At 35.3% G+C, this 24,566-nt stretch overlaps 1 protein-coding gene across 3 annotated transcripts in view; it reads right to left on the bottom strand.

The window, feature by feature from the left end:
- PLCZ1 (phospholipase C zeta 1) overlaps positions 1–24,566 on the bottom strand; it is a 53,226-nt gene that overhangs the window by 12,184 nt on the left and 16,476 nt on the right. For 2 of the 3 annotated variants that reach the window (XM_007967800.3, XM_007967801.3), the window contains exons 5-10: positions 22,447–22,648; positions 15,526–15,670; positions 8,657–8,806; positions 5,014–5,098; positions 4,847–4,914; positions 3,145–3,301 (exon numbers count right to left, since the gene is read on the bottom strand). In XM_007967800.3, the coding sequence (XP_007965991.1) occupies positions 3,145–3,301; positions 4,847–4,914; positions 5,014–5,098; positions 8,657–8,806; positions 15,526–15,670; positions 22,447–22,648 (807 nt within the window). The remainder of the gene's footprint in view (positions 1–3,144; positions 3,302–4,846; positions 4,915–5,013; positions 5,099–8,656; positions 8,807–15,525; positions 15,671–22,446; positions 22,649–24,566) is intronic. The other variant, XM_037990305.2, reaches the window with a different exon arrangement.

A 24,566-nucleotide genomic window follows, 5' to 3' on the forward strand; every position in this document is an offset into this window, starting at 1 on the left:
TTCCACTTTGATTTTCACAGTAGGACAGAATCACATCAAAGTCACACAAAGCTATATGATTCCAGCTAAATTAATCCTACTGAACATTTCACAGGTTCTCAGGATTTAAAGGCCACCCCAAAGTTGTCCAGTTCAACTTCCAATCCCTTCACTCCAGCATCTTCCCCCAAAGTTTATTCAATCTGTGTTTACATCTCTCCATTGAAAAACTCTCAATGCTTTTAATTATTTCAAATGTCGTTCTTACTGGGATAATCTCTATGTACTTGAAGTATACACACAAACAAGAACAAACATACACACACAGTCTGTACAGAATCTATACACAGTTTCTGTACATATTCTTTGTGTTTCTTCTTGTCTATATAATATTTAAGTCACTTGAGATTCAAACTAACTTAAACCCTTTACCATTTGGCACCTTCTTCAAATTTTTGAACACAGATTTCATGCTTCTCCAAGGTTTTTCTTTTTTCATTAAACAGATCCTGTTTCTGCAACCATTCCTGCTGATATAGTGACTCGTGATGGGAGAAAGCCTTTTGCTTATGGCTCACTTCATTTGCTAATCCAACTAGAATAGAATCACCTCTCCCCTCACCCTAAATACTATTATTTAGGAAGCACTGTCAAATTAAAAATTACAGTTAATTTTATCAATATTTATTTTCAAAAGTTATACATTCCTTGAGAGAAAGTTTATTTTGAAACCATGTGTGTATAAATGCAGCATAGGTGTCCAAGTTTCATGCTCCTTTAATCTAGTCCTAACAGATGTCTGTCCTTAGGCAAAACACATACTCTTCTAAGTCTTAATGTTTCTCATTTACAAAGTAATAAATGTGAAAGATGACTAAGGTCTCATAACATAATATGATTTTGCTATTTCTGAGATTATCCTTTAGAAATTAAACATGTTTGTTATTACAAATGCAGTTCATGTTTACTGTAAAATAGGAGGACATCAAAGAACAAATAAAACCATATGTCATCATCCAATTGATAACCACTGATAACTCCTTGATATATATCTTCCCATTCTTTTGTATGTGTGTAATTTTTAGTTGAATGATAATGTTTGTTCCCTTTCACAAACCGCTATTTTTATTTAGTAAAATAATGTGAACATCATTTCATTTCAATAATATTCATCTACAACATTATTTTTAATTTGTATTATGTTTATAATAATAATTGACATCCTTGAAGTTAAACCTTTGCTGACATCATTATTTACTATTAACATTGATTATTTACTATTAAACAAGAAAAATGCTCTATACCCATTCAAAGAAATGGTAATGCTATACTTTGACTCTACTCAGAACTATCCAATTCTTTTCCAAAATGTTTGCAAGTATTTAATCTGATGAGATTAATAAAATTATAATTTATTTATGCTGTGCCCTCAGGTCCTGTCCTCATGAACAACAACAAAAATTCAATAATTTAAAGGAACAAAGACCAGTAAAGCATGTCATTCAAACTCTCTTAACCATACCTTACAGTAAGAAATATATTTTACAATCTAACACACATGCACCATGCACAATTGCTTCATAAAACCATATTTATTATTACTGCTTGCAATACACTTCTATTCTATTCTATTCTATTCCATTCTATTCTATTCTATTCTACTCCATTCCATTCCATTCCATCCCATTCCATTCTACTCTACACTACTCTATCCTATTCTATTCTATTATTTAACTGTAGTCCAGACCTACTGAATTAATTTTTGGTTACAACACACAGGTTAAAAAAGCAAAAGAGCCTTTAAAAAATCCAGGATCTCTCTAATAGATAGTTAGAGAACATTAACTAAAGTATACTTCAAAATCTTTGGATATCTATGACCAGCCCAATAAGGTTAATCATTAAATCTATCAGAATCTGCAATCCCAAGTAGCCAGCAACTTTTCTCAAGTCAATTGTGGGTGCTTATTTTCCTTCTGTGGTATTTCTACACAAGATAGTAGATTGCATTTTTTTAACTTTTAATTTTTGGGGGTACATAGATAAATATATTTATGGAGTACATGAGATATTTTGATACAGACATACAATGTCTAGTAACACATCAGGGTAAGTGGTGTATCCATCACCCCAAGCATTTATCCTTTGTGTAACAAACAATCCAATTATACTCTTTTAGTTATTTTTAAATGTACTATAAACTATTGTTGACTGTGGTCAACTGTTGCACTATCAAATACTATGTCTTATTTATTCTATCCAGCTATAGTTTTGTATCCATTATTGTCCCTACTTCCCCCATACCCCTACTACTAAAAACAATTGCCATTTTTTGAGAATCAGCAGAGTCACCTGGCTGTTAAGTTAGTTGCTCATTCCCTTTTAAGTTTGGGACATTCCTCACATAATGAGGCTTCTTCCCATTCTCTTTCTCAGGCCCCGTTTTACTTTGGGCACTGCCAAACCACCTCAGTTTTAGAATTAGGGGCAGTGAAAAGAAGATGCAGAGACAGATGGCACCTCTGAAGGTGTGCAGTGGGGCATGCACACTCTGCACAGCCATCTGGTAGTTCAGCCTGGGCGCCATTTCTTCCTCTTTCACCATAGACATAGAGCCTCCAAGTCTGATTAACCCTACCTTCTTCAATGCCTATTAAATCCACAAAGTTCATCCTGTCTCCGCTCTCACTGCCATAAATCTTTGTTACCACCTTCCTACCTGCAGTCTCACCCTTTGGCTGCTATCAGAGGTATCGTTTAGAAATACAGTGGATCATGCCGCTCCTGAGAGTTCAATTTTCTCCTGCTCACCTTCGCTTCCAGGACAAAGTTCAAGCCTTCTAATTTGGCTCTGCCTCCCTCTGCAGCCCTGCCACTGCTCTTCTATACAAACTGCTCACCACAGTCCCCCAGCCCTCAACAAATGTGGCCACATCGGACATTCTCAATCAAAATGTCTTGGCTTAGGAAAGTTAATTAATGGCTAAGTTCTGTGAAATAAAACTTAATGAGACCTGAGGTATGTAACCCCATTCTAAATTATGTTAAATATGTTGAAATTTTATGAGAATATACATTTTATAAATATCACTGAGCAGTCTTAACACCTTAGCAGTGACTCTAACTCATTTAAACGTTTCATCTATTTGAGTCACAAAAATTTACCTCTCAATTTTGAAAGTTTTCGGGCTTGTGTCTCCCCAATAGAATTATTTTCATTAAATTGCTGATATAATCTTGAATGTTGAAAGCTTTTGAACTTCTCAGCTTTAGTATAAATGACAAGATCAGATAAGGCCAGAGCAATTTTTAGCTTCCTGGTCTAAAAATAAAATGCAGTAATTTTACATTTTTATGCTAATCATTGGGAAAAAAGTCTTTTTCTAGTAAAGAAAATACACTTTCAAATAAATGATTTTCATCTTTTCATAAGATTATCTCCTCAAACACCATTTGGATTAACTCAATGTGATTATTTTTGGGAACAAAAATATTTAATGTGAATATAAGCTGGTTTAAATTTAAAAATCATGATCAATGTAATAAGTATTGAGGACCACAATTATTACTATTTATTTTTTCCTAAAGATCTCAATGTATTCCCATAAATTTTATAAACTTAGGAATTTTCGTCATGAATAAATTTATACTGAAATGACTTCTATTACATAGCAAACATTTGCCATTTCACAACCCGGCGTCTATTTCTTTTACACTTCTTTTTAGCCATTTCCCAAGTTTTGTTTTGGGAAAACATTTCTTGCTCATGCTCAATCCAAGTATGAGTCACGCAGATTGGGCCAGCTAAACAGAGCTGTGCATTCCCCTAGCAACAGTAATTGGTTCAGGGATCTGCGCATAACCAGATCAGAGCCAACGTACAAAAAAAAAAATTGCTTGCTCTGCCAAGAGATAGGCATTCCACTGGATTTGAAGCTGAAATGATATAAAGCTGAATCCTTGCAATAGCCATGCACCAACACAGAGAGAGTGGGAGCAAAGCTGGAGAAAGAACTGAAGTTCTGCTGACTTTATGTGAGACACTATATCAAGTCATTTTTGAAATTAAAATCCCTTTCACTGAACTTTTCATCTATATAGGTCAATTAATTAATTATCATTTTATTTAAACCAGCTGGATTGGTTTTGTGTCACATGCAACCTAATATATTTTGTTTCATCATGTTAATGTGTGTACATATAACACTATGTATTATAAACATTGAATCTTGTCTTTGTCTTTACTTGAGACCAGGGAAATTATGTTGTGTATCTCTGCGTCTGTTGCACTTTGCATATAGCCTGCTTCATAAGAGTGCATAATATTTATCAACTATAGAAAATTTTTTTTTTTTTTTTTTGGAAACAGGATCTCATTCTGTTGCTCAGGCTGGAGTGCAATGGCGCCATCTTGGCTCACTGAAACCTCCGCCTCCCAGGTTCAAGCAATTCTCCTGCTTCAGCGTCCCAAGTAACTGGAACTACAGGCATGCGCCACCATGCCTGGCTAATTTTTGTATTTTTAGCAGAGAGGGGATTTCACCATGTTGGCCAGGCTGATCTCAAACTCCTGACCTCATATGATCTGCGCACTTGGGCCTCCCAAAGTGCTGGGATTACAGGCATGAGCCAGCCACCGTGCTCAGCCTAGAGAAAAAAAAAATTAAGTAGCTAACATAAGAAAAGAGACAATTTAAAAAATTCATCTTCCACCATCAATATTTTCAAAGTAAATTGTAAATGATAGACTAAAGTTTTTATAAGAAGGAAAATTATTTTTCTCCAGAATTTAAAAAAATTCTCCACCAAGAATAAAATTAGAAAACTTTCCAATCATTTGTAAGATTTTCACAAAGCACCACCTCACCTTCTTTTTCTTGAAAAGCGTTACTCCAGATAACTTTTTTACCCCTGTTTCCTTGTCTTGATTGTCTCCTACAACAGATTCGAATATTTCTGATTCTTTGAATTTCTCCTCCTCCTCCTCCTCCTCCTCCAGATCTGCCACTTCTTCTTCCCATTCCTCCACCTTACCACGCTTATCAGAACCTTTTCTTTCATGGGTTTCCTTTAAGGTTCCTATTTTCTTATTTTTAACTAATACTTTGAATTTTAGTGCCTAAGGAAACAATTTGAGAGATAACAATTACACATTTACAAGTCAATTTGCATAGTAACAGTCATTGAAAAGTGTTTCACTATATTTCCAATTAGCCTACAGTAAAAAGATATGTAAGAACTCCATTTTTTCCCATACCCCTATTCACACCTCAGTAAAGGAATGAATATAGTGATACAATGTTATTGATTGTAATTCACCAAAAAATAAGCCTGTTATGATTGAGACTTACCATATGCCATTTCTTTTATATTTCACAAGTTGGTACTATTCCAAAAATTTGAAATATGTGAAAAGTATATATATAAATACTTACCATGATATTGCAATTAAAATGTTACAACTTCTGGTAGTAAGTGCTTCAGCTCATCATTTTCTTATCCAACATTAAAAAGTATTGAATGAAATCAGGTATATTAAAATGTCTATCATAAGTGTCTGGCATCTAGTATAGACTAAATTAAAGATTTGTAATAAAGACTCTTCAAATTTCTTATGTATTACACATAAGCATCATTAACTTAATATTTTCTGTCCATCAAATTTAGAAGCATAGCAAAATTTACCATCAGTGTCACTTGTTCTAAATTCGAAGACTTCTGGTTCCATTCTTTCACTTGGCAATGATTCGGGTTTAATCTTTGATGCTATGTTTCCAGTACTTTGCAAAATTCTTTACTATTTCTTTTCTGCCACAATTGAACACATTGAATCTGTGGGCATTCTTATGCAGCAAAAGAACTGTGGTCTTTCCAAATTTCCTTAATTTAACAAGTACATTTAAGTGCCAGCTCTGTTATATACAATGCTGAAATCTAGGGTATAAAGTCAAGTCCTTTTCTCCAAGGAGCTTTGATTTTTCTTTCCATTTTGTCATCCTCAGGTATCCATTCAAATTATTCCATCATCTCGGGTCTTCCCTCTTTCACAATGACCGTTATAATACTCTCTACTGCAGAGTTTACCAAATGCATTCTGCAATCCCATGCATCAAGAATATTATCAGAAGCGCTTGGGAAAGAGACAAATTCCTAGGCTCTGCTTCAAAATGAGGGAATCAGAATCTTGAATTGTGGGCTGGAATTGGGCCTCCTTAACAAGTCTCTAGGCAATTATTTTACACACAAAGACTGAATATTGTAGGATTAGGTAATTTTTTTTTTTTTTGAGGTGGAACCTCACTCTGTCACCCAGGATGGAGTGCAGTGACATGATCTCAGCTCACTGCAACCGCCACCTCCCAGGTTCAAGAGATTCTCCTGCCTCAGCCTCCTGAGTAGCTGGTATTACACAGTAACTTTAATTCTTCATTTACTCATTGAAAAGCACCTCCCTGCTTTAGTATGGAGCCAAAATTTGAATGAAAGCTATGTATGGGAATGCTAGAAAAATAGATTCATATATGATAGGAAGTGGGATTCTCTTCCAAGAAAGTTTAAAATTATTGTAAGTTCCAGAATTGGGCTATAATTTGGGTTTAATCTTTGATGCTATGTTTCCAGCACTTTGCAAAATTCTTTACTATTTCTTTTCTGCCACCACTGAACACATTGGGTCTGTAGGCATTCTTACACGGCAGAAGAACTGTGGTCTTTCCATTTATCACACAATTGATTTTTTTCTGTCTCAGTTCTATCATCAGCCCTATATTTCTTGTCACTGGTGTCACAACACTTTCACTTGAAAATTTTTCACTGATTTAAATAAAATGTTAAAAGAAGTAAAATTTGAGGATCTTCCAGATTTATTATGCCAAGGAGAAAAGTTCAGCCTGGAAACTTAGTCATGTAATACAGCTGTTTTTCTTCAATGGTGCATGACCATTGCTTTCTGACCTTTGTGTTGAGATGTTATACATTGACCAGACTCCCCATTCTTTATTCCAACCTAGACTAAATGACCTTAGAGATAGAGAACCTTGTGATTACCTCTTTACAATAGAATGTTGAGCAAACCCCTTAGAGTGTAATCAACAGTAGCCAATCAAATCTTAAATCTGTATGTTAGCCATTGTAGGGGAAATACTGTACTTCTGTTCTGCGCCTCTGTTTTTGTCTGTAAAAACCAATTTTCACTGTTTTCCACACCAGGAGCAATGACTACCGTTCTTTGCTGTCTGTGTGTCCCAGAAAGTTACCCTCACACTTTGCACTGGAATAAATTTTTCTCACTGAATCCCGAGCCTTTTGATTATTTTAGGTTGGCAAAAATAATAATAATAAGGAAAATATAGAAGGAAATACTCAAATATTACAAAAATATTGTTATGTCTAGCAAAAATGAAGACATGTCAGAATCAAACTATTTGCTGTTAGACAACACTATTCACCAACAAGAAAGTTTATTTATAATCTGATAAAATTTGGGATAGGGAGAAAGGCCCAGCAAAGAAAACTAAGCAGGAGTGGTCAAAGAGGAGTGAGGGAAGGCTAAAGAATGTGGTGTTATAACAGAAAGTGTTTCAGGGAAAGGAAGTGGAGGTCCACAGCATTGAATGTTAATGAGAGGACAACCAGATGAAGACTAGAAGAGGAGCATTATAATTTATCAGTAAGAAAATATTTGATGAATGTGATGGGAACTTTCCTGTGAAGTAATTAGAAGAGAAAGAGGGACTGAATAGGTTGCAAGGAGACAAGAAAATGAAAATTCGGGCTGTGAGAGGGAGTAATTTCTTTCTTTTTTTTTCAACAAGACAGAGTTTCGCTCTTGTTGCCTAGGGCTGGAGTGCAATAGCTCAATCTTGGCTCACTGTAACCTCCGCCTCCCGGATTCAAGTGATTCTCCTGCCTCAGCCTTCCTAGTAGCTGGGATTACAGGTGGATGCCACGACACCCAGCTAATTTTTGTATTTCTAGTAGAGACAGGGTTTCACCATGTTGCTCAAGGCTGGTTTCGAACTCCTGACCTCAGGGTATCTGCCTGCCTTGGCCTCCCAAGGTGCTGGGATTACAGGCACGAGCCGCTGCCATAGCCGGCCATAGAAAGGGAGTAATAAAGAGACAGCCTGAGAGAGAAATGAAGTCCTGATGGTAGATGTGGACATGATTTTTCAAAGCAAATACTTCAGTATGCTCTGATTAAGATGGAAAGGGTCATAGAGACAGGGAAATTGAAAAGAGTAGATTTTTTAAAGGGGAACCTGCTACCCAGCTGTTAAGATATTGGGTACTGACTCTATTTATAGTCTAGAACTTTTGCCACTTTCTAGAACTTTTGCCTGTGAAACATACTAAATTTCTGGTCCCTAATACTATTTACTTTGATATTGTGGACCCATGGGGTAGGAGACACAATCAAAATGTGGGTTTTACATATACACACACACACACACACACACACACACACACATACATATATATATAATTTTTATTGAAATATATTCACCTAAATGTTCATGAGAACATTCCCTAGGCAACATTGCAAAGATAACCCTCTATACATGACCAAAACTAAGTATTTTCACTGGTCTCTAGCCCAGTTTCATGGGCCAATATAATAGTGACATGTTTTCATGGACTTTTTTCTTAACCTGAGTTACTCAGAAAAAAATGTTACCTCTGGTGATGGTAGAGTATCAGGAAAATCAGCAAGCATATCAGAAAGCAAGGACTCTCCAAAAGTCGTCTGCAAATTGTCTGCCATTATTTCTTGCTGGGCAGGGGAGCAGTGATTTTCTAAAGAGAGCACCACTGGGTAGTCAGATGTCTAAAAAAGTAACCATTACTATGGTTATTCATCAAAACTTCTAAATAATTGTAATGCAATTAATATAAGTGCCTAATGTATTTTAAAACTTACTTCTAACGTTTAGTACCTTTGCAAAATAAGTATTCTTTAAACTGAAAGTACTTTTGAGTTTAGCAAAACAGAGACCATTAAATCTGTATTAAAAGAAAAATGTATTACTATTTGCACCAAAATAATAGGGACACCTGAAGCATCCATCATTGAGTACTTACGTAAATAAATTATACTGGCTGGGCTCAGTGGCTCACACCTGCAATCCCAGCACTTTGGGAGGCTGAGGCGGGCAGATCACGAGGTCAGGAGATTGAGACCATCCTGGCTAACATGGTGAAACCCCATCTCTACTAAAATTACAAAAATTAGCCAGATGTGGTGGTGCGTGCCTGTAATCCCAGCTACTCAGGAGGCTAAGGCAGGAGAATCACTTGAACCCAGGAGGTGGAGATTGCAATGAGCCGAGGTCACGCCATTCATTGCATTCCATCCTGGGTAACAGACCAAGACTCCATCTCAAAAATAACAATAATAATAATAAATAAATTATACCATATCCATATAAAGGAATGATATAGACCAATAAAGAAGAAGGCAGGATGAGCACAGTGGCTCACACCTGTAATCCCAGCACTTTGGGAGACCGAGGCTGGTGGATCACCTGGGGTCAGGAGTTCGAGACCAGGCAGGCCAACACGGCGAAACCCTGTTTCTACTAAAAATGCAAAAAAAAAAAAAAAAAAAAAAAAAAAATAGCCTGGCATGATGGCAGGTGCCTGTAATCCCAGTTACCTGGGAGGCTGAGGCAGAATTGCTTGAACTGGGAGGTGGAGGTTGCAGTGAGCCGAGATTGCACCACTGCACTCTAGCCTGGGTGATGGAACAAGACTCTGTCTCAAAAATAAAAAATAAAAAAAGAAGAAGACAGAGCTATCTATACTGCTATAGAAAGTTATCTATGGATTTATGAAGAAAAGCAAGTTACCAAAAAGTAGCATGCTATATTTTTATTGTTAATATACAAATATTTTGAGATTTTAAAACGTGAAACAAAAACATTATTAACACTGATGACACTGATGAGTTGGGGGAAATGTTAATATTCTGCTTTTTCAGTTTTAAGTTCTGTAATCAAAACTCATTGTTTTAGAATTGGAAACAAAGATAAAGATATTTCCAGTTTCTAATAGCAAAGGAGTTTTTTTAAGTGAAGGTGGCTCTACAACGGTATTTTCTGCCCTTTCTCACTGCTGTAACTTCAAAACTTGCCATAAAATAGGGAACAAAACATCATTGGATCTTATTTAGGATTTTTTTCTTTGTTTTGATTTCATATATACTTATCAGGGCACAAATTTACCAATTTGTAAACAAGCCAGGGAATCACAAGTCTTGCTGCATTTTCACAGCACTCAGAACAGGGCAGATTATTACTATGTCTTTTGAATGTGTGAGTGTTTTGCTCTGTGGCTGCTGTGACAAAAATTACTACAAACCTTTGTGGCTTAAAACAACATTTATTCTCTCACCGTGTAGTCACCAGAAGTTTGAAATCAGTTTCACTGGTCTGAAATCAAGGTGTTGGTAAAGCTGCACTCCCTTGGAAGGCACTGGGGAAGAATCCTCCTTGTCTCTTCCAGGTTTGGGTGGCTGCTCACATTCCTCAGCTTGTGGCCACATCTCTCTAATCTCTGTCCCTGTCTTCCCATTGCCACCTCCTCTGTTGTATCAAATCTCTCTCTACTTCTTTCTTATAAAAGTGCATATGATGGTGTTTAGGGCCCACTCAGATAATCCAGAATAATCTCCCCATCTAGAGGTTTTTAACTTCATTACATCTGCAAAGACACTTTTTCCAAATAAAACAACATTTACAAGTTCCAGGAATTAAAACTTAATATTTTTGGAAGCCTTTATTTGACCTATACAATGACCTTCTCAACTAGAGTGAGTCCACTGACTCACTGTGACCCCAACAGAATAGTGTACAGTTTTTTCCAAATACAATAAGTAATTCTGAGACTGGGGCAAACTGATGGCCTAAAAGCTGGATTCTTCCATGAGGTCCTGATATCACTGATGTCATTTCTCTATCTTCTTGGCTCCATCTTCTGGGAAAATTGCTTTCTTTTATCTTCCTTGGCCACATTGAAAGTGGATGTTGAGGAGTTTGCTCTCTTGAAAGCCAAGCAATGTTTGCAGCCCATTTCCTTACCAAAGGCTGTTTTAAGGCTCACCTAAGAGTCATACTTATGGGGTTTTTTTTTTGTTTTTTGGTTTTTTTTGGCAATTTAAGTCCCTCAAAACTTAGATTTCTTATGTATTTATTCTCGTAAGTTCATGCAACTGGACCCCAGGTTTTTTCCTAGTCATAATTATCATCTATTTAATTTCATGTCCTCTTTTTCTAAATTAATAGTGACTACCTTGACTAGGGGGTCTAAACTTTAATCTGATCTATGCTGCAAAACTGAGTCACCTTGTTCAGCTGGGAAATCTCATTGCCTCTCCATTGCTCAAAGCCTTTTTTAAAATCTCACTTCTTGCTCCTTTGGGAGTTTTTAAATAAATTCTGTTGTGTATACTTAAGATATACAACATGATGTTATGGGACACACATAGATAGTGGAAAGGTTATTATAGTGAATCAAATTAACATATCCATCTATCCATCATCTCACATTTACCCTTTTTAAAATTTTTATGGCAAGAGCAGCTGAAATCTACTCATTCAGCATGAATACCATACACAGTACAATTTTATTAACTATAATTCTCATAGGGTACATTAGATGTCTAGACTTTTTCATCCTACATATGTGCTAGTTTGTGGCCTCAGACCTACCTGTCTCTATTTTCTTCTCCCTCCCCACACCTCGTTCCTGTCAACCACTGTTTTGTTCTCTATCTCTGTATATTTGAGAGTTTTTTTTTAATCCCACATATAACTGAGATCAGGCATTATTTCTTTCTGTGTCTGGTTTATTTCACTTAACACATAATGTCCTTACCCATGTTGTGGTAAATGGAAAGATCTCATTCTTTTTAAAGACTGAATCATATTCCATTGTATATATCCAATTTTCTTTATCCATTTGTCTGTCAATGAACACTTACGTTGTTTCCGTATCATGGCTATTGTGAACAATTCTACAGTGAACATTGCAGCACAAATATCTTTATGAGATGGTTATTTAATTCCCTTTGGGTATGTACCAAGAAGAGGGATTACTAGGTCATATAGTGGCTCTATTTTTTATTTCTTTAGAAACCCTCATGCTGTATTCCCATTGGTGGTACCAATCTACATTTCCACCATCAGTGTACAGAGTTCCCTTTTTGCCACACCCTCATCAACATTTGGTATCCTTTGACTTTTTGATGAGACCTTCTAACATGGTAAGACTGTGAGGTGGTATCTCATAGTGGTTTTGATTTGTATTTCCCTGGTAACTAATAATGTTGTGTGGCCATTTTTATGTCTTCTTTGGAGAAATGCCTATTCAGGTTTTTTGTTCATTTTTTAATCAAGTTTCTTTTCCACTAATGAGTTGTATGAGTTCTTTATAAATTTTGGATATTAATCCCTTATCAGATACATGGTTTGCAAATATTTTTTCCCAATTCATAGGCTGCCCTTTCATTCTGTTGATTGTTTCCTTTGCTGTGCAAAAGCTTATTAGTTTGATGTAGTCCCAGTTACCTATTTTTGCTTTTGTGATCTGAGCTTTTGATGTAATATCAAAAAAATAATTGCCAAAGTCAGTGTCTAGGAGATTTTCCCCTATATTCCCTTCTAGGGTTTTCATAGTTTCTAGTCTTATATGTAAGTTTTTTTTATCCATTTTAACTTGATTTGTTGTGTACGGTGTAAGATAAGGGTCTAATTTCATTCTTTAGCATGCTGGAATTAAGTTTTTTCAGTACCATTTATTGAAGATACTATCCTTTACCATTTTGTCTTCTTGGTCTCCTTGACAAAAATTAGGTTGACCATATATGCTTAGGTTGATCTCTAGGCTCTCTATTCTGTTCCACTGGTCTATATGTCTGTTTTTCTGCACAGGACCATGCTGTATTGATTCCTAAAGCTTTGAAATATGATTTTAAATCAGAAAGTGTGACACCTCCAACTTTGTTTTTATTAGAATTATTTTGGCTATTTGAAGTCTTTTATAGTCCTTTACAAATTTTAGGACTTTTTTTTTCTATTTCTATGAATAATGCCATTGGAATTTTGATAAGGATTGCATTAAATCTGTATATTGTAGCCCAGTATAGTTGCTCACACCTGTAATCCCAGCACTTTGGAAGACCAAGGTGAGAGGATCTTCTGAGGCCGGGACTTTGACACCAGCCTCAACAACATATCAATACCACACCCCAAGGGGAAAAAACCCTGTATATTGCTTTAGATAGTATGAACATTTTAACAATATTGTTTTATATCTTCTGATTCAGGAGCATAGGATACCTTTTCACTTATTTGTGTCTCCAATTTCTTTCACCCATGTTTTGTAGTTTTCAGTATACAGATCTTTCACTTCTTTGGTTAAATTTATTCCTAGATATGTCATTTTTATACTATTGTAAATGAGATTATTTTCTTAATTTCTTTCAATTAGGTCACTATTTGCATATAAAAATACTACTGATTTAAATATGTTGATTTTGTGTTCTGCAACTTTACTGAATTTATTTATGAGTTCTAACAGGGTTTTCGTGTGGAATCATTGGGCTTTTTTACAGACAGGATTATGTCATCTACAAATAAAAATAATGTTGCTTCTTTTCTTCCTATTGGAAAGAATAGGAAGTATTGCATTTTGTCTCTTTTTCTGATCTAGTTGCCCATTTCTTGCTTTTTGAAATCTTAGAAGCTGTAGGCTTTTCATCCTTGCAAGGCCTTTGAATTTTAAGACTGTCGCTATTTTTTTTAATTCATTTTCCCACTCTGAATTAGGTGAGGGAGTTAGCCACGCAAATATTTGGGAAGAGTATTTCATATAAAGGGGGAACAGCAGGTACAAAGGCCTTGAGATGTGTCTGAAAAAGACTAAGGAGTCCAGAATGGCCAAGTGAACAGGGATGGAGTAGCAGGAGAGTTAAAAGAGGTAATGAAAAACTGACCACTTAGGACCTTGTGAGTCATTGTACAAATTTTAGCTTTTATTTTGAGTGAGGTCGAAGGCTTTGAGAAGGGGAATGACATAGTCTGACTTACCAAAAATCACTCTGGCTGATATGTTGAGATTACAGGGGAATAAGAAAAGAAACAAGAATATCAGAGAAGAGGGCACTGGGATCATTTAAGTGAAAGGTAATGTTGGTTGACTAGGACAGTGACAGTAAGAATGGGCAGAGATAGCTAAATTCAGGATACATTTTAAAAGTAAAGCCAAGATGATTTGCTGAAGAATTGATTGAGAGGCTTGAGAGAAGGAGAAGAAGGTTGCAGTTGGCAGAAAGGTTTTGGCTAGAGCATATGAAAGTTGTTGTTAATGAGATGGGGAAGATCATGGTGAGAATAGGACTGGAGAAATATCAGGGACCTCAATTTTAAACATGTTAAGTAAAGTATGCCTATTCATGTCCAAGTGATAATGTCAAATAGGCAGTTGTGTACATTGGTATGAGTTCAAGAAAGAGACTGAAGTAGAGATAAATATATTTAGAAATAATAGAAACTACATGTTTAGGAGAATCAGTGCCATACTCTCAATGTTTTTATACTAAGATAGAAATTATTCATATATGATATTTGTATCTTTGGAATATTTATTGTGTACTGTCTTTTAATATATAGTAGATAAATTTATATAAATTTGTGATTTTAAGTTTATGTTGACAGATTATGTAATGTATTGACATAGGAGAACTTTAAGCATGTTACATTTGTAAATTTAATGTATTAGGTACACATTACATAGTTTTAGTACATAGTAAGAATTCTTTTAGTCATTTTGATTATAGTAAAATTGTACTATAATTGAAGTACTTAAAAAATCAAGTGTGTTAAGTTTACAAAAACAACTTAAAATATCTGAAGGTGCAAAATTAGCCACGTTTATAAATGAAACCAGTGCTATTTAGAACTCCTTAACATTGAGGGATTGCAAAAACCTGCTCAATTTATAGGGTAGGATTCATATACTGAGCTTAAATTCTAGGAATAAATATATCTTTGAATCTATAATAAATTAAAAATTATTGAATCCAAAGTAAACTTCTGAACATTTCTTACCATATCAATAGCTGTCATTATAGTCATTAAAATGTTAACAATTGAAATGATGCATTGTTGACACATATTATTTTGTCTTGAAAGTAAAATAGTTGAATATTGGTAAAATATCTACTTATTACCTAGACCAGTATTTCTCAAACTTTCCTGCCATCATCCACAATAATAAATATATTTTACATTGTGAAACAATACACACACACACACACACGAGTAAACAAAAATTTCCATGAAACACTTGTACCTTACCACCTGAACCTAACTTCGATAAATCTACCTTTAACTACATACAACATGGATTTCACTGCCTACTAATGGATCATAACCCACAATTTGAAATATCATCTAAAGTAAGGCTAAGCATTATAGGATTTTGAAGCAAGCAAATTAGAATTGCTTCTGTTTAAATAGCTACAGTTGAACAAAGGTATGTACATACCATGAATGCGTACTTGTGTATAGCTTGGATAACAGTTTTAAACAGAAGTTTGCTGGTGAGTGTGTAGCCATGATATACAACAGGTTCATTTTGTGCTCCATCCCAGCAATCAATCTCCAAACAACGGCATCCTTTCACAAGGGCACTAGCAAAATTTCCGCAAAATAAAATGTTACTCCTGGACCATTAAAAATATATACCAAAGTATTAAAACATTCCAAAGACTATTTGTGATTTTATAATAAATGCATAAATGAGTCCATAAAACTCTTTAAAAACTTGTCTTTAGGACAAGCTTTGGGTCTCTAGAAATTTACATTATAAAGGAAGACACAGACTGTCTGTGTAGTACAACACTGTGTCTTTCTAGTCTAATGTTTTACTCTCGTGTGCTCTCCATACCATGCTTGGTTTTCAGTAAGCAATGAAGATACCTGCTCCATAGTTGTAGCTCTGAAACATCCCTACTCCCAACCCATACAATTTTACTTATGGTGGCGTTTACTGTTCAATGACATACCAATGAAAAACGATGATATTCAAAGCCCTCTCAGAATAGTAAAATCTATTAATAAAATCTTATCTAATTCTTTCCTCATGTCAGGCTTTGGGGAATTAGGTATATGGTAGAAAGGGAAGGATAAAGAAAAGATAAACTGTGATAATACTTGCTCCCTGGAAACAATGTTGGCTAGACGGTATGGAAACTAGAGGACCTGGTGAATCAGCAAATAATCCTTATCTCTCTAACCATTTTACGTAAGGCCATCTCTAATTTTAATCCAAGTAAGCACTAGAGAAAATTAAGGTTTATGCCAAGGAAGGCTGGATACCTGCTAATCTATGTCTATTCGACTCACAATTTCACTGGGAGAAAAGTATGACTTGCTTGCCTAAGAATATAAATTCACAGCTTTATCAAAACCGAGGAAAAGATATTTCTACTTCTACTGATATCTAAAACTGGGTCTGATTTTTCTACCTAAAAATATCAGTTTCTTGATTTAAACATAAATTCTATCTTAGGTTCATTAAATCAGTTGTACCCACTGGGTTTAAATTAATTTTCAGTGTTCATACTACAAGAGAGCAGAGACGGGATGCTTTATTAGCACATACACTTTTATTTACTCTGTGTCAGTTGAAGCTGATTGCATTCAGATTTTTCACTGACTTTATAATAATGAATATAAGCAAATAGGGATGTCTCAAAATATTCATACCTAGCCCAGAGTAGGCCATTGTATGTCATCATGAAATAGGTCATTTGCCCCAAATTACCAAGAGTTCACTCAAATTTATTGATTTATGTATAGATATTGTTTTATTGATTCATGCAAATGTAGATATAGCATTAAGATAATTCTTTAAATTATTTCACAGACACATACATAGAGTTGTATAGTTGTTCCTATTATCTATGAACCTGGCCTGACATGGGTAGTAATCTGTGCCAACCACAGACAGGGTCAGCAACAGTAACATGAGGCAATGGTTAGTGCTGGTTCTGCAAGAGCAGGGATTGAAATTTCAGTCCATAAAGCATGTTTGACATAAACTGACTGTTAGTAAATATTTATTGTGTTTATACAGAAAAATGTGATCTTCTAAAATGCGATCTTGGAAGAGACAAAACTGAATCTGAGAGCTGACTTGAAACACCAGGATCTTAGAATTGATGCATGTTAAGAATGAGGTTGAAAAAACTCCCTTGTCATACATAGAGATATTTTTCCATAGAAAGCCAAGTTAGCACTTCTTTTCCAATAAGTACGTTAAATTACCCCTCTGTCTACAGGCTACTGGTTTTCCACTGGGACGATTTTGCCTCAGGAGGGATTTGGCAATGTCTGGAGACATTTTCGGCTGCCACAACTGGAGATGGGGGAGGTTTGTAACTGGCATCCAGCAGGTAACAGTCACAACGCCACTAAACATTCTGCAATGCACAGGACAGTCCCCAACAACAAAAAATTATCTGACTCAAAAACTGAAAAGTTTGAGAAACCCTGCCATAAGTCGTGACAACCTGGAGAAGGGAGTGTGGTCCCAGCACAAAGTACTTATATAAAGTAAGTAGCTTTTCTAAACAGAAGCACAGAGCACCGAATGGGCCATATAAGAAAATGAACCTTTTAGATTTAGTTCTTCTTTGGAGATCATATTTAGTCCCTTTCTAGGGAGATGACCCTAGAAGTACTTAGGTAGGAGCATAGCTGAGAATAGATAAAACAATTATGACACTAAGTCAATGTACTGAATTCAGGACTGCCTAAAATATGAGAGAGAGAGAGAGAGAGAGAGAAACCTTATATACCCCCTTGAAAATAATAGAGATAAAAGACAGAAGAAACCTGATGAGGAAGTAAGAGGAAGTAAGGCATTAAAGAGGAAGAGAATTAGTGAATCTCATCTATCTTGGAGGCTTCACCAACCAGTCAAATTTTTATTAAGAAAAATTAAATTCTTAATAAATTCTTTTGGGGTGTTTGGGTTTTCTTTTTTTTTTTTTTTTTAAGAGACAGTCTCGCTCTGTCGCCCAGGCTGGGATGCAGTGACACGATCTCGGCTCACTGCAAGCTCCACCTCCCGGATTCACGCCATTCTCCTGCCTCAGCCTCCCGAGTGGCTGGGACTACAGGTGCCTGACACCTCACCCGGCTAATTTTTTGTATTTTTAGTAGAGACAGGTTTCATCGTGTTAGCCAGGATAGGTTTTTGTTTTGTTTTGTTTTGTTTTGTTTTTTGTTTTTTGTTTTTTTTGAGACGGAGTCTCGCTCTGCTGCCCAGGCTGGAGTGCAGTGGCCAGATCTCAGCTCACTGCAAGCTCCGCCTCCTGGGTTTTTTACGCCATTCTCCTGCCTCAGCCTCCCGAGTAGCTGGGACTACAGGCACCCACCACGTCGTCCACCTAGTTTTTTGTGTTTTTAAGTAGAGACGGGGTTTCACCGTGTCAGCCAGGATGGTCTCGATCTCCTGACCTCGTGATCCGCCCGTCTCGGCCTCCCAAAGTGCTGGGATTACAGGCTTGAGCCACCGCGCCCGGCCAGGATAGGGCTTTTTAATTTTGCTGGTTTTTGTTTTATGCATCTGGGGTTTTTTTGTTTTTGTTTTTGTTTTTGTTTTTGTTTTTAAGATGGGGTCTCTTTCTGTCACCCAGACTAAAGTGCAACCTCGAAGTCCTAGGCGCAAGTAATCAACCCACTTCAGCCTCCCAAGTAGCTGGGACTACAGACACATGCTACCACACTTGGGTAATTTGCTTTGGTTTTTTCTGTTTGTTTGTTTGTTTGTTTGTTTAAGTGCACAATGCTTTATTTAGGCATGTGGTAATGCACTATAATGTACAACTTCAGAGTTTTGTTAACTAATTGTCTCTATATTGGAGAAATGGACCTAGAATATTTATAGAGAAATCTTGTCTGGCCCATGGATACTCTGGGCAAATAAGGTGGTCACCTAATCCTTGGCAGAAGTTCTAAATTCGGCTACGTTTGTAGAATTGCAGATGAATATATTTCTTGGCTTATGGATTTATTTATGTATTTAGATTTTAGGTTAGAGAAGAAGCAATATTTATTTGTAAAGTTTCTTAATTTCTATGGAAGAATGTTTGCTTTCCTGACTCTTATTTGATTATGACAGTAAATTGTCTTGCCTATTTCATCAACACAGAGTATGAGTTCTCTGGAGTGCTGCCAGAGAACAATCTTGAGCTTTCTACTTGGGTGGTGTGGGGAAAAAACCACCAAGAACTATATTGTGAAAGAAAACTTCTCATAAATAATATTGGCTCTTGCTACTTCTCTAGATAGTTTTAATTTTATCCATGGATCAGGCCAACCTTTACAAAACTGCATATTCAAACTAGATGGTTTGATGCCCCGCAAAAATGTTTTCAGTGTTTGCACAATGTCATGCCAACCATTTACATGCGGAGGCACATAAGAGAAAGTTTTATCTTCTCTAACGGTGATGTTGAGGACGCTCCACTATTTCACTTTGATCCTCCTTTTTGGAAACAAATGGAGAAAATTGCTCTCCCATTCACTACTGTTTTTTATGATCATTGTAAACCTGATAACTAATCTTGTTTCTCTCTTGACTTTGACTGCTAGGAAACTTACAGGTGATATTCTCCAGGCATTCTAGAATTTGTACAGAACTACAGAATTTTGTGGTATGAAATTTCCACTCTTAACTTTATTTCATCTGTTTATCTTTAAATTTCCTTCAAATACTTCCTATAAACTATCAAGGTATAAAATATTATAATTTTTATTGTAATTTCTTTAGATTGTGTAATGTTACTATTTTCTATTTGAAGTTGAATTTTAACTGGTAATAAAAATAAATTTAAGAATCTTTTGGTACATTAAAATATTGAATGCTATACAGCAGTAATATTATTTTTCCTTTTGTAAATATGAGGAAATTGAGATACACAATGGTTATATCTGTCACGAAATTAACAGATGAGGGAAAGGGAAGAAATATGAGCAATAGAAACTTAAACATTGATATTTAAACACTATATTATGCCACTAGTCATAAGGAAAAATATTATGAAATACTTTCATTCTAAGCATGTATCTTCCAAAGGTGGATAAAGAAACAGAGAAAAGTACAATTACATTTAAATGTAAATTTGCAGTTAGATGAAACTTTTTCTTGCAATGTAAAAGTAATTATATATATTTCTAAAGATAGCTGCTTTAATATTTATATTTTCTCTCTTTAAATAATTAAAATAACAAAAAATGAACAGAAATTCCTGTAATTAAATTATATCTATAAATTGGGCTATCTTTACAGAATTCTAAATGAATACATTTCCAAATTTGTGAATTTATGTCTTTACTTAGATTTGAAATTAGAGAAGCAGCAATATTTAGTTGTATGTTTGCTGCTATCTTGGATTTATAAGATGTCTTTTCTATTGATGGTTTTACCTTAAGTAATACTATATAATCATTTGGTTTTAAATATCCCACATATGCTGATGACTTCCAATTCTGTTTTTCCAGTCTGATAACTTCTGAATTCCACACACATATACCCAACTGACTATCTGATCAGCCATTTGATAACCAATTGGTGCCTCAAACTTAACATGGAAACCACAGAACCCTTGCATGTTGCCTCACACCCTACAATGGGCTTCTCTCTTGGTCTTCAATATCTCAGCCAACAGTATCACTGTAATTTGGTTATTGGGATGAAAATCTTGATTCCTCTCTTTCCCTCATATCTCTCTTCAAATCATCTGGTAAGTCATGTTGGCTCTGCCTCCTAAAATGGTCCCCAATTTTAGGAGGTTCAACTTACAACTTTTCAACATTATGATAGTGCAAAGAAAATATGCACTCAGTGGAAATCACACTTCGAATTTTGAATATTGGTCATTTCCCAAGCTAGCAATATGCTATATGAGATACTCCATCGCAAGATGCTTAGCAGCAGCTGTGAGCTACAGATCCTACTCAGCCACATGATCACAAGAGTAAGCAACCAAGACTCTACAGTGTCCTGTGTTGCCAGTTTTGGGGGGTGCTTTTAGAGAGGGGATATGATTTAGCCTCACTGTAAGTTAGTGTAAGTGTGTTAAAGTAAGCTAGGTTAAGCTATAATGTTTGGTAGGTTAGATGTACTAAATGCATTTTCAACTTAAGGTATTTTCAAGTATTGGGATGTTACCACATTGTAAGTCAAGAAGCATCTGTCTCTCAAATTCAACTACTTATCATCTCAGCTGCTGCCTCATGAGTTCACCACCACCTATATCACCTGCACTGCTACACCATCTTCCCAAATCATATTCTACCTCCACTCTGGCCCCATCAGTCATTCCTCCACATTACTGAATAGATCAAATTATGACACTATCTTAAGGAAAATCCTTCCCAGTGCAGCTGGAATAAAATCTATTCTCCTCTCCATGCTCTACAAGATCCTCATTAACTGACTCTACCTACCTCCTCAAACTCACCTCCCTTCATTCATCATTGACTTGTCTCCAGCAGCATTTGCCATTTTTCTCTCAATTAAACATGCCAAGCACTTGCTCTGTTTAACATGACCTTCCTACTAATCTCTCTAAGGCTTCCTGTATCATCACTCATGCCACAACTATTTCATTTCACCTCTTGAGAAGACTTTTCGGACAACTTTACCCTAAGTAACACCCTCCACCCCACAGTCACTTTCCATCACATTACCTTAGTTCATCTTCCCCGTATGATTCATTCATCCTTGAAAACATTTTTTTACCTGGTTATTATCTGTCTATCTGCTTGTACACAGATATATGTAGCAGCTTCGAAAATCTCGTTCACCACTGTATCTGAGCTGACTAAACTGAAGTCTGGTATTAACAGTATGATAGATACATTGTTAGGTATAAAATCAGCAATGCAACGCGGATTATTTTTAATCTATGTAAACTACTTAGCATGCAAGTCTATAAAAATCACTATCCATAAATGCGAAGTTATACAATGTACTGTATTTACGTGTTGGCTTTAGTTATAGTATGTGTTCTGATGTCTGAGAATTAATTTTAACCATGCTTATTAAAATCTAGGATCTTCTGACTAGCTAAGTAACAGTCTTCTTCATATGCTTTCCTTTGAGAAGTATCTATGTTATTCAGCAAACTTTGGAGGGGTCATAACCATGGAGAAGAGTTCAACATGTGGGATTATGTATGCAATACAATACTAATGCATAAAATAAATTATGTTACCACTTCATCCAAATGTTGGATCTTCAAGATACGTACAAATAAAAATTCCTATTCCCTATGAGTTTGGATAACATGGGAGTCTTCTTTTTATTGTGCACTCTTGGCTACTGAGGTAGACACTGCCAGGAACTTCCACGTATTTTTAAATGTAATAGATTTAAAAATCAAATAAATACCTTACATATCCCCAAAGGTCACTTGGTCCCACTAATTGATCAGATACCAAATATGTGTTATGTGAAGATGAAATAAAATAATCATTTAATGGATGAGTCATATCTTGATAAACTTTTCTACATTCATTTTTAAATAGTTGACATTCACGTGAATCCATGTATCTTGAAAAACCTTCAAATGACATTTGGCGTGCTTTCCTAACTAAAAAAAAAATAAAATAAGTTAAAAGGATGCAAAAAATACCATTAGCAAGATAAAAAACTACATCTCACTTGTAAACTTATTCAGTAGTAGAGCATATTTCTAAAATATTCCTTTAGAATTAATATTCATACTATATTTATGTTGTTTGGAAACAAATTTTTGTAGTAAAATCTTTAGTTCTTCCATATTAACATTCAAGTAAAGAATATATTATTTAATTACCTCTGATTTTTTTATGCTTTGAAAATACACACAAGAAAAGTACATATATTATAGATCAATGAACTTCCACAAGCTACACATCTGGATAACTGGCACACAGGTCGAAGAACAAAGCATTGCAGTGTTCCAGAAGCCTGCCTCCAACTAACTTTCCAGTTGCTCACCACACCCAAGTATATCCACTGATTTGACTTCTAAAAGAATAGATTAGTTTTCTTTGGTTGTTGTGCTTCATATGAATTGACTCAGACAGTATGTATTTTTTGTGCCTGGTTTCTTTTACTCAACATTATATTTCAAAGATTTATTCTTGTAGTTGCCTGTAGTTATACATTGCTCATTCCCATTACTTTACAGTATTCCACTGTATGATTATACCACAATTTATTTATTCATTCTATCACTGATAGGCATTTAGATAATTTCCTGTTTGAGGCTGTTACAAATTGTGCTGCCAAAAATAACCAGTAAATGTCTTTTGGTGCAAATATACACACATTTATGTATGGTGCATGCCTAGGAATGGAATTGCTCTGTCATTTGCATATGATCACCTTTAGTAATTAATCTCTGCACTTTTTTACTCACTATAATGTGTACCAAAATATCAATTTAAGCAGAAGACTGGCTCTGGAAACAGACAGCCTGGATTCATATCCATTTAACTTGTTATATGACCTTGAGCATGTTAGCTAACCTCTCCCTATCTGTGGAATGGAGGTAATAATAGGATCTACCCTTATATATTAACTCTATAATTTTTTGTTGCTATTATTGCTATTGATAGTTAACTTTAACCAAAAAGAAAAGATGACATGAGCATTCATTTGATTAGAGTGTGATCTTTGACAGAGAATTTTATTTCCAGGAATTTATCCTATAGAAGTAAAGACTCAGTGATGTACAAGAATGCTCGCATTAGCATTATTTATGAAAGCAAGATAAAAGCGGGGGAATAAACAAATTAAAGCTCAAAATGTGATACAATACTAAGCAGCCACTAAGAATAATGTATCATAAAAATAGAGTGATGTAAGTAAACGTTTATGACATCGTAAAAATGAAGAAGACAGCATTCAAAATGCTATTACTATTTTGGTTTAAAATATAAAAGCTAAAAGAAAATAAATAAAATTTTTATAGGTATACAAACCCTCTATTTCAAAATCATATAAATTTAGGAAGATAGAAATGTATGGAGCAAATGAATCATGCATTGTAACAGTAATGACTTGCATACATTTATTATTTTTCCCTGTTTAATTAGCAGTAATTGGCTTAGCCCTTTTGAACTACTGAATAATTAAATAAATATCTTCGGTAACGGAATAGAAAATAAACTCATTTTGTTCCCTTAAAAACTACCAGTTTGAAATGAGGATTAATCACATGGATTTTTAAAAATCTCATTTGGTACATGTCACATACCAATGAGGGATGAGGCTGAGGAACTTGGCAGCACTTGGAACTATAAGATCATAATTCAAATGGGCCTTAATAAGACACCAAAGTGATCAATAATCATGTAAATGAAATGCAAGGTCTTGGCTGTGTTGGAGAGTATTGGAGGCAGGTGAAGGCTCAAAAGAGGAAATGGATGAACAGTATAATATTGTAGTTAAAATGCAAACACAATTCCAAAGTGTCACTGCCACCATCTCGATATCTCATTTGTATCTTTTAATTTACCACC

Source organism: Chlorocebus sabaeus, chromosome 11, assembly GCF_047675955.1.
Source record: "Chlorocebus sabaeus isolate Y175 chromosome 11, mChlSab1.0.hap1, whole genome shotgun sequence".
Lineage (NCBI taxonomy): Eukaryota > Metazoa > Chordata > Mammalia > Primates > Cercopithecidae > Chlorocebus > Chlorocebus sabaeus.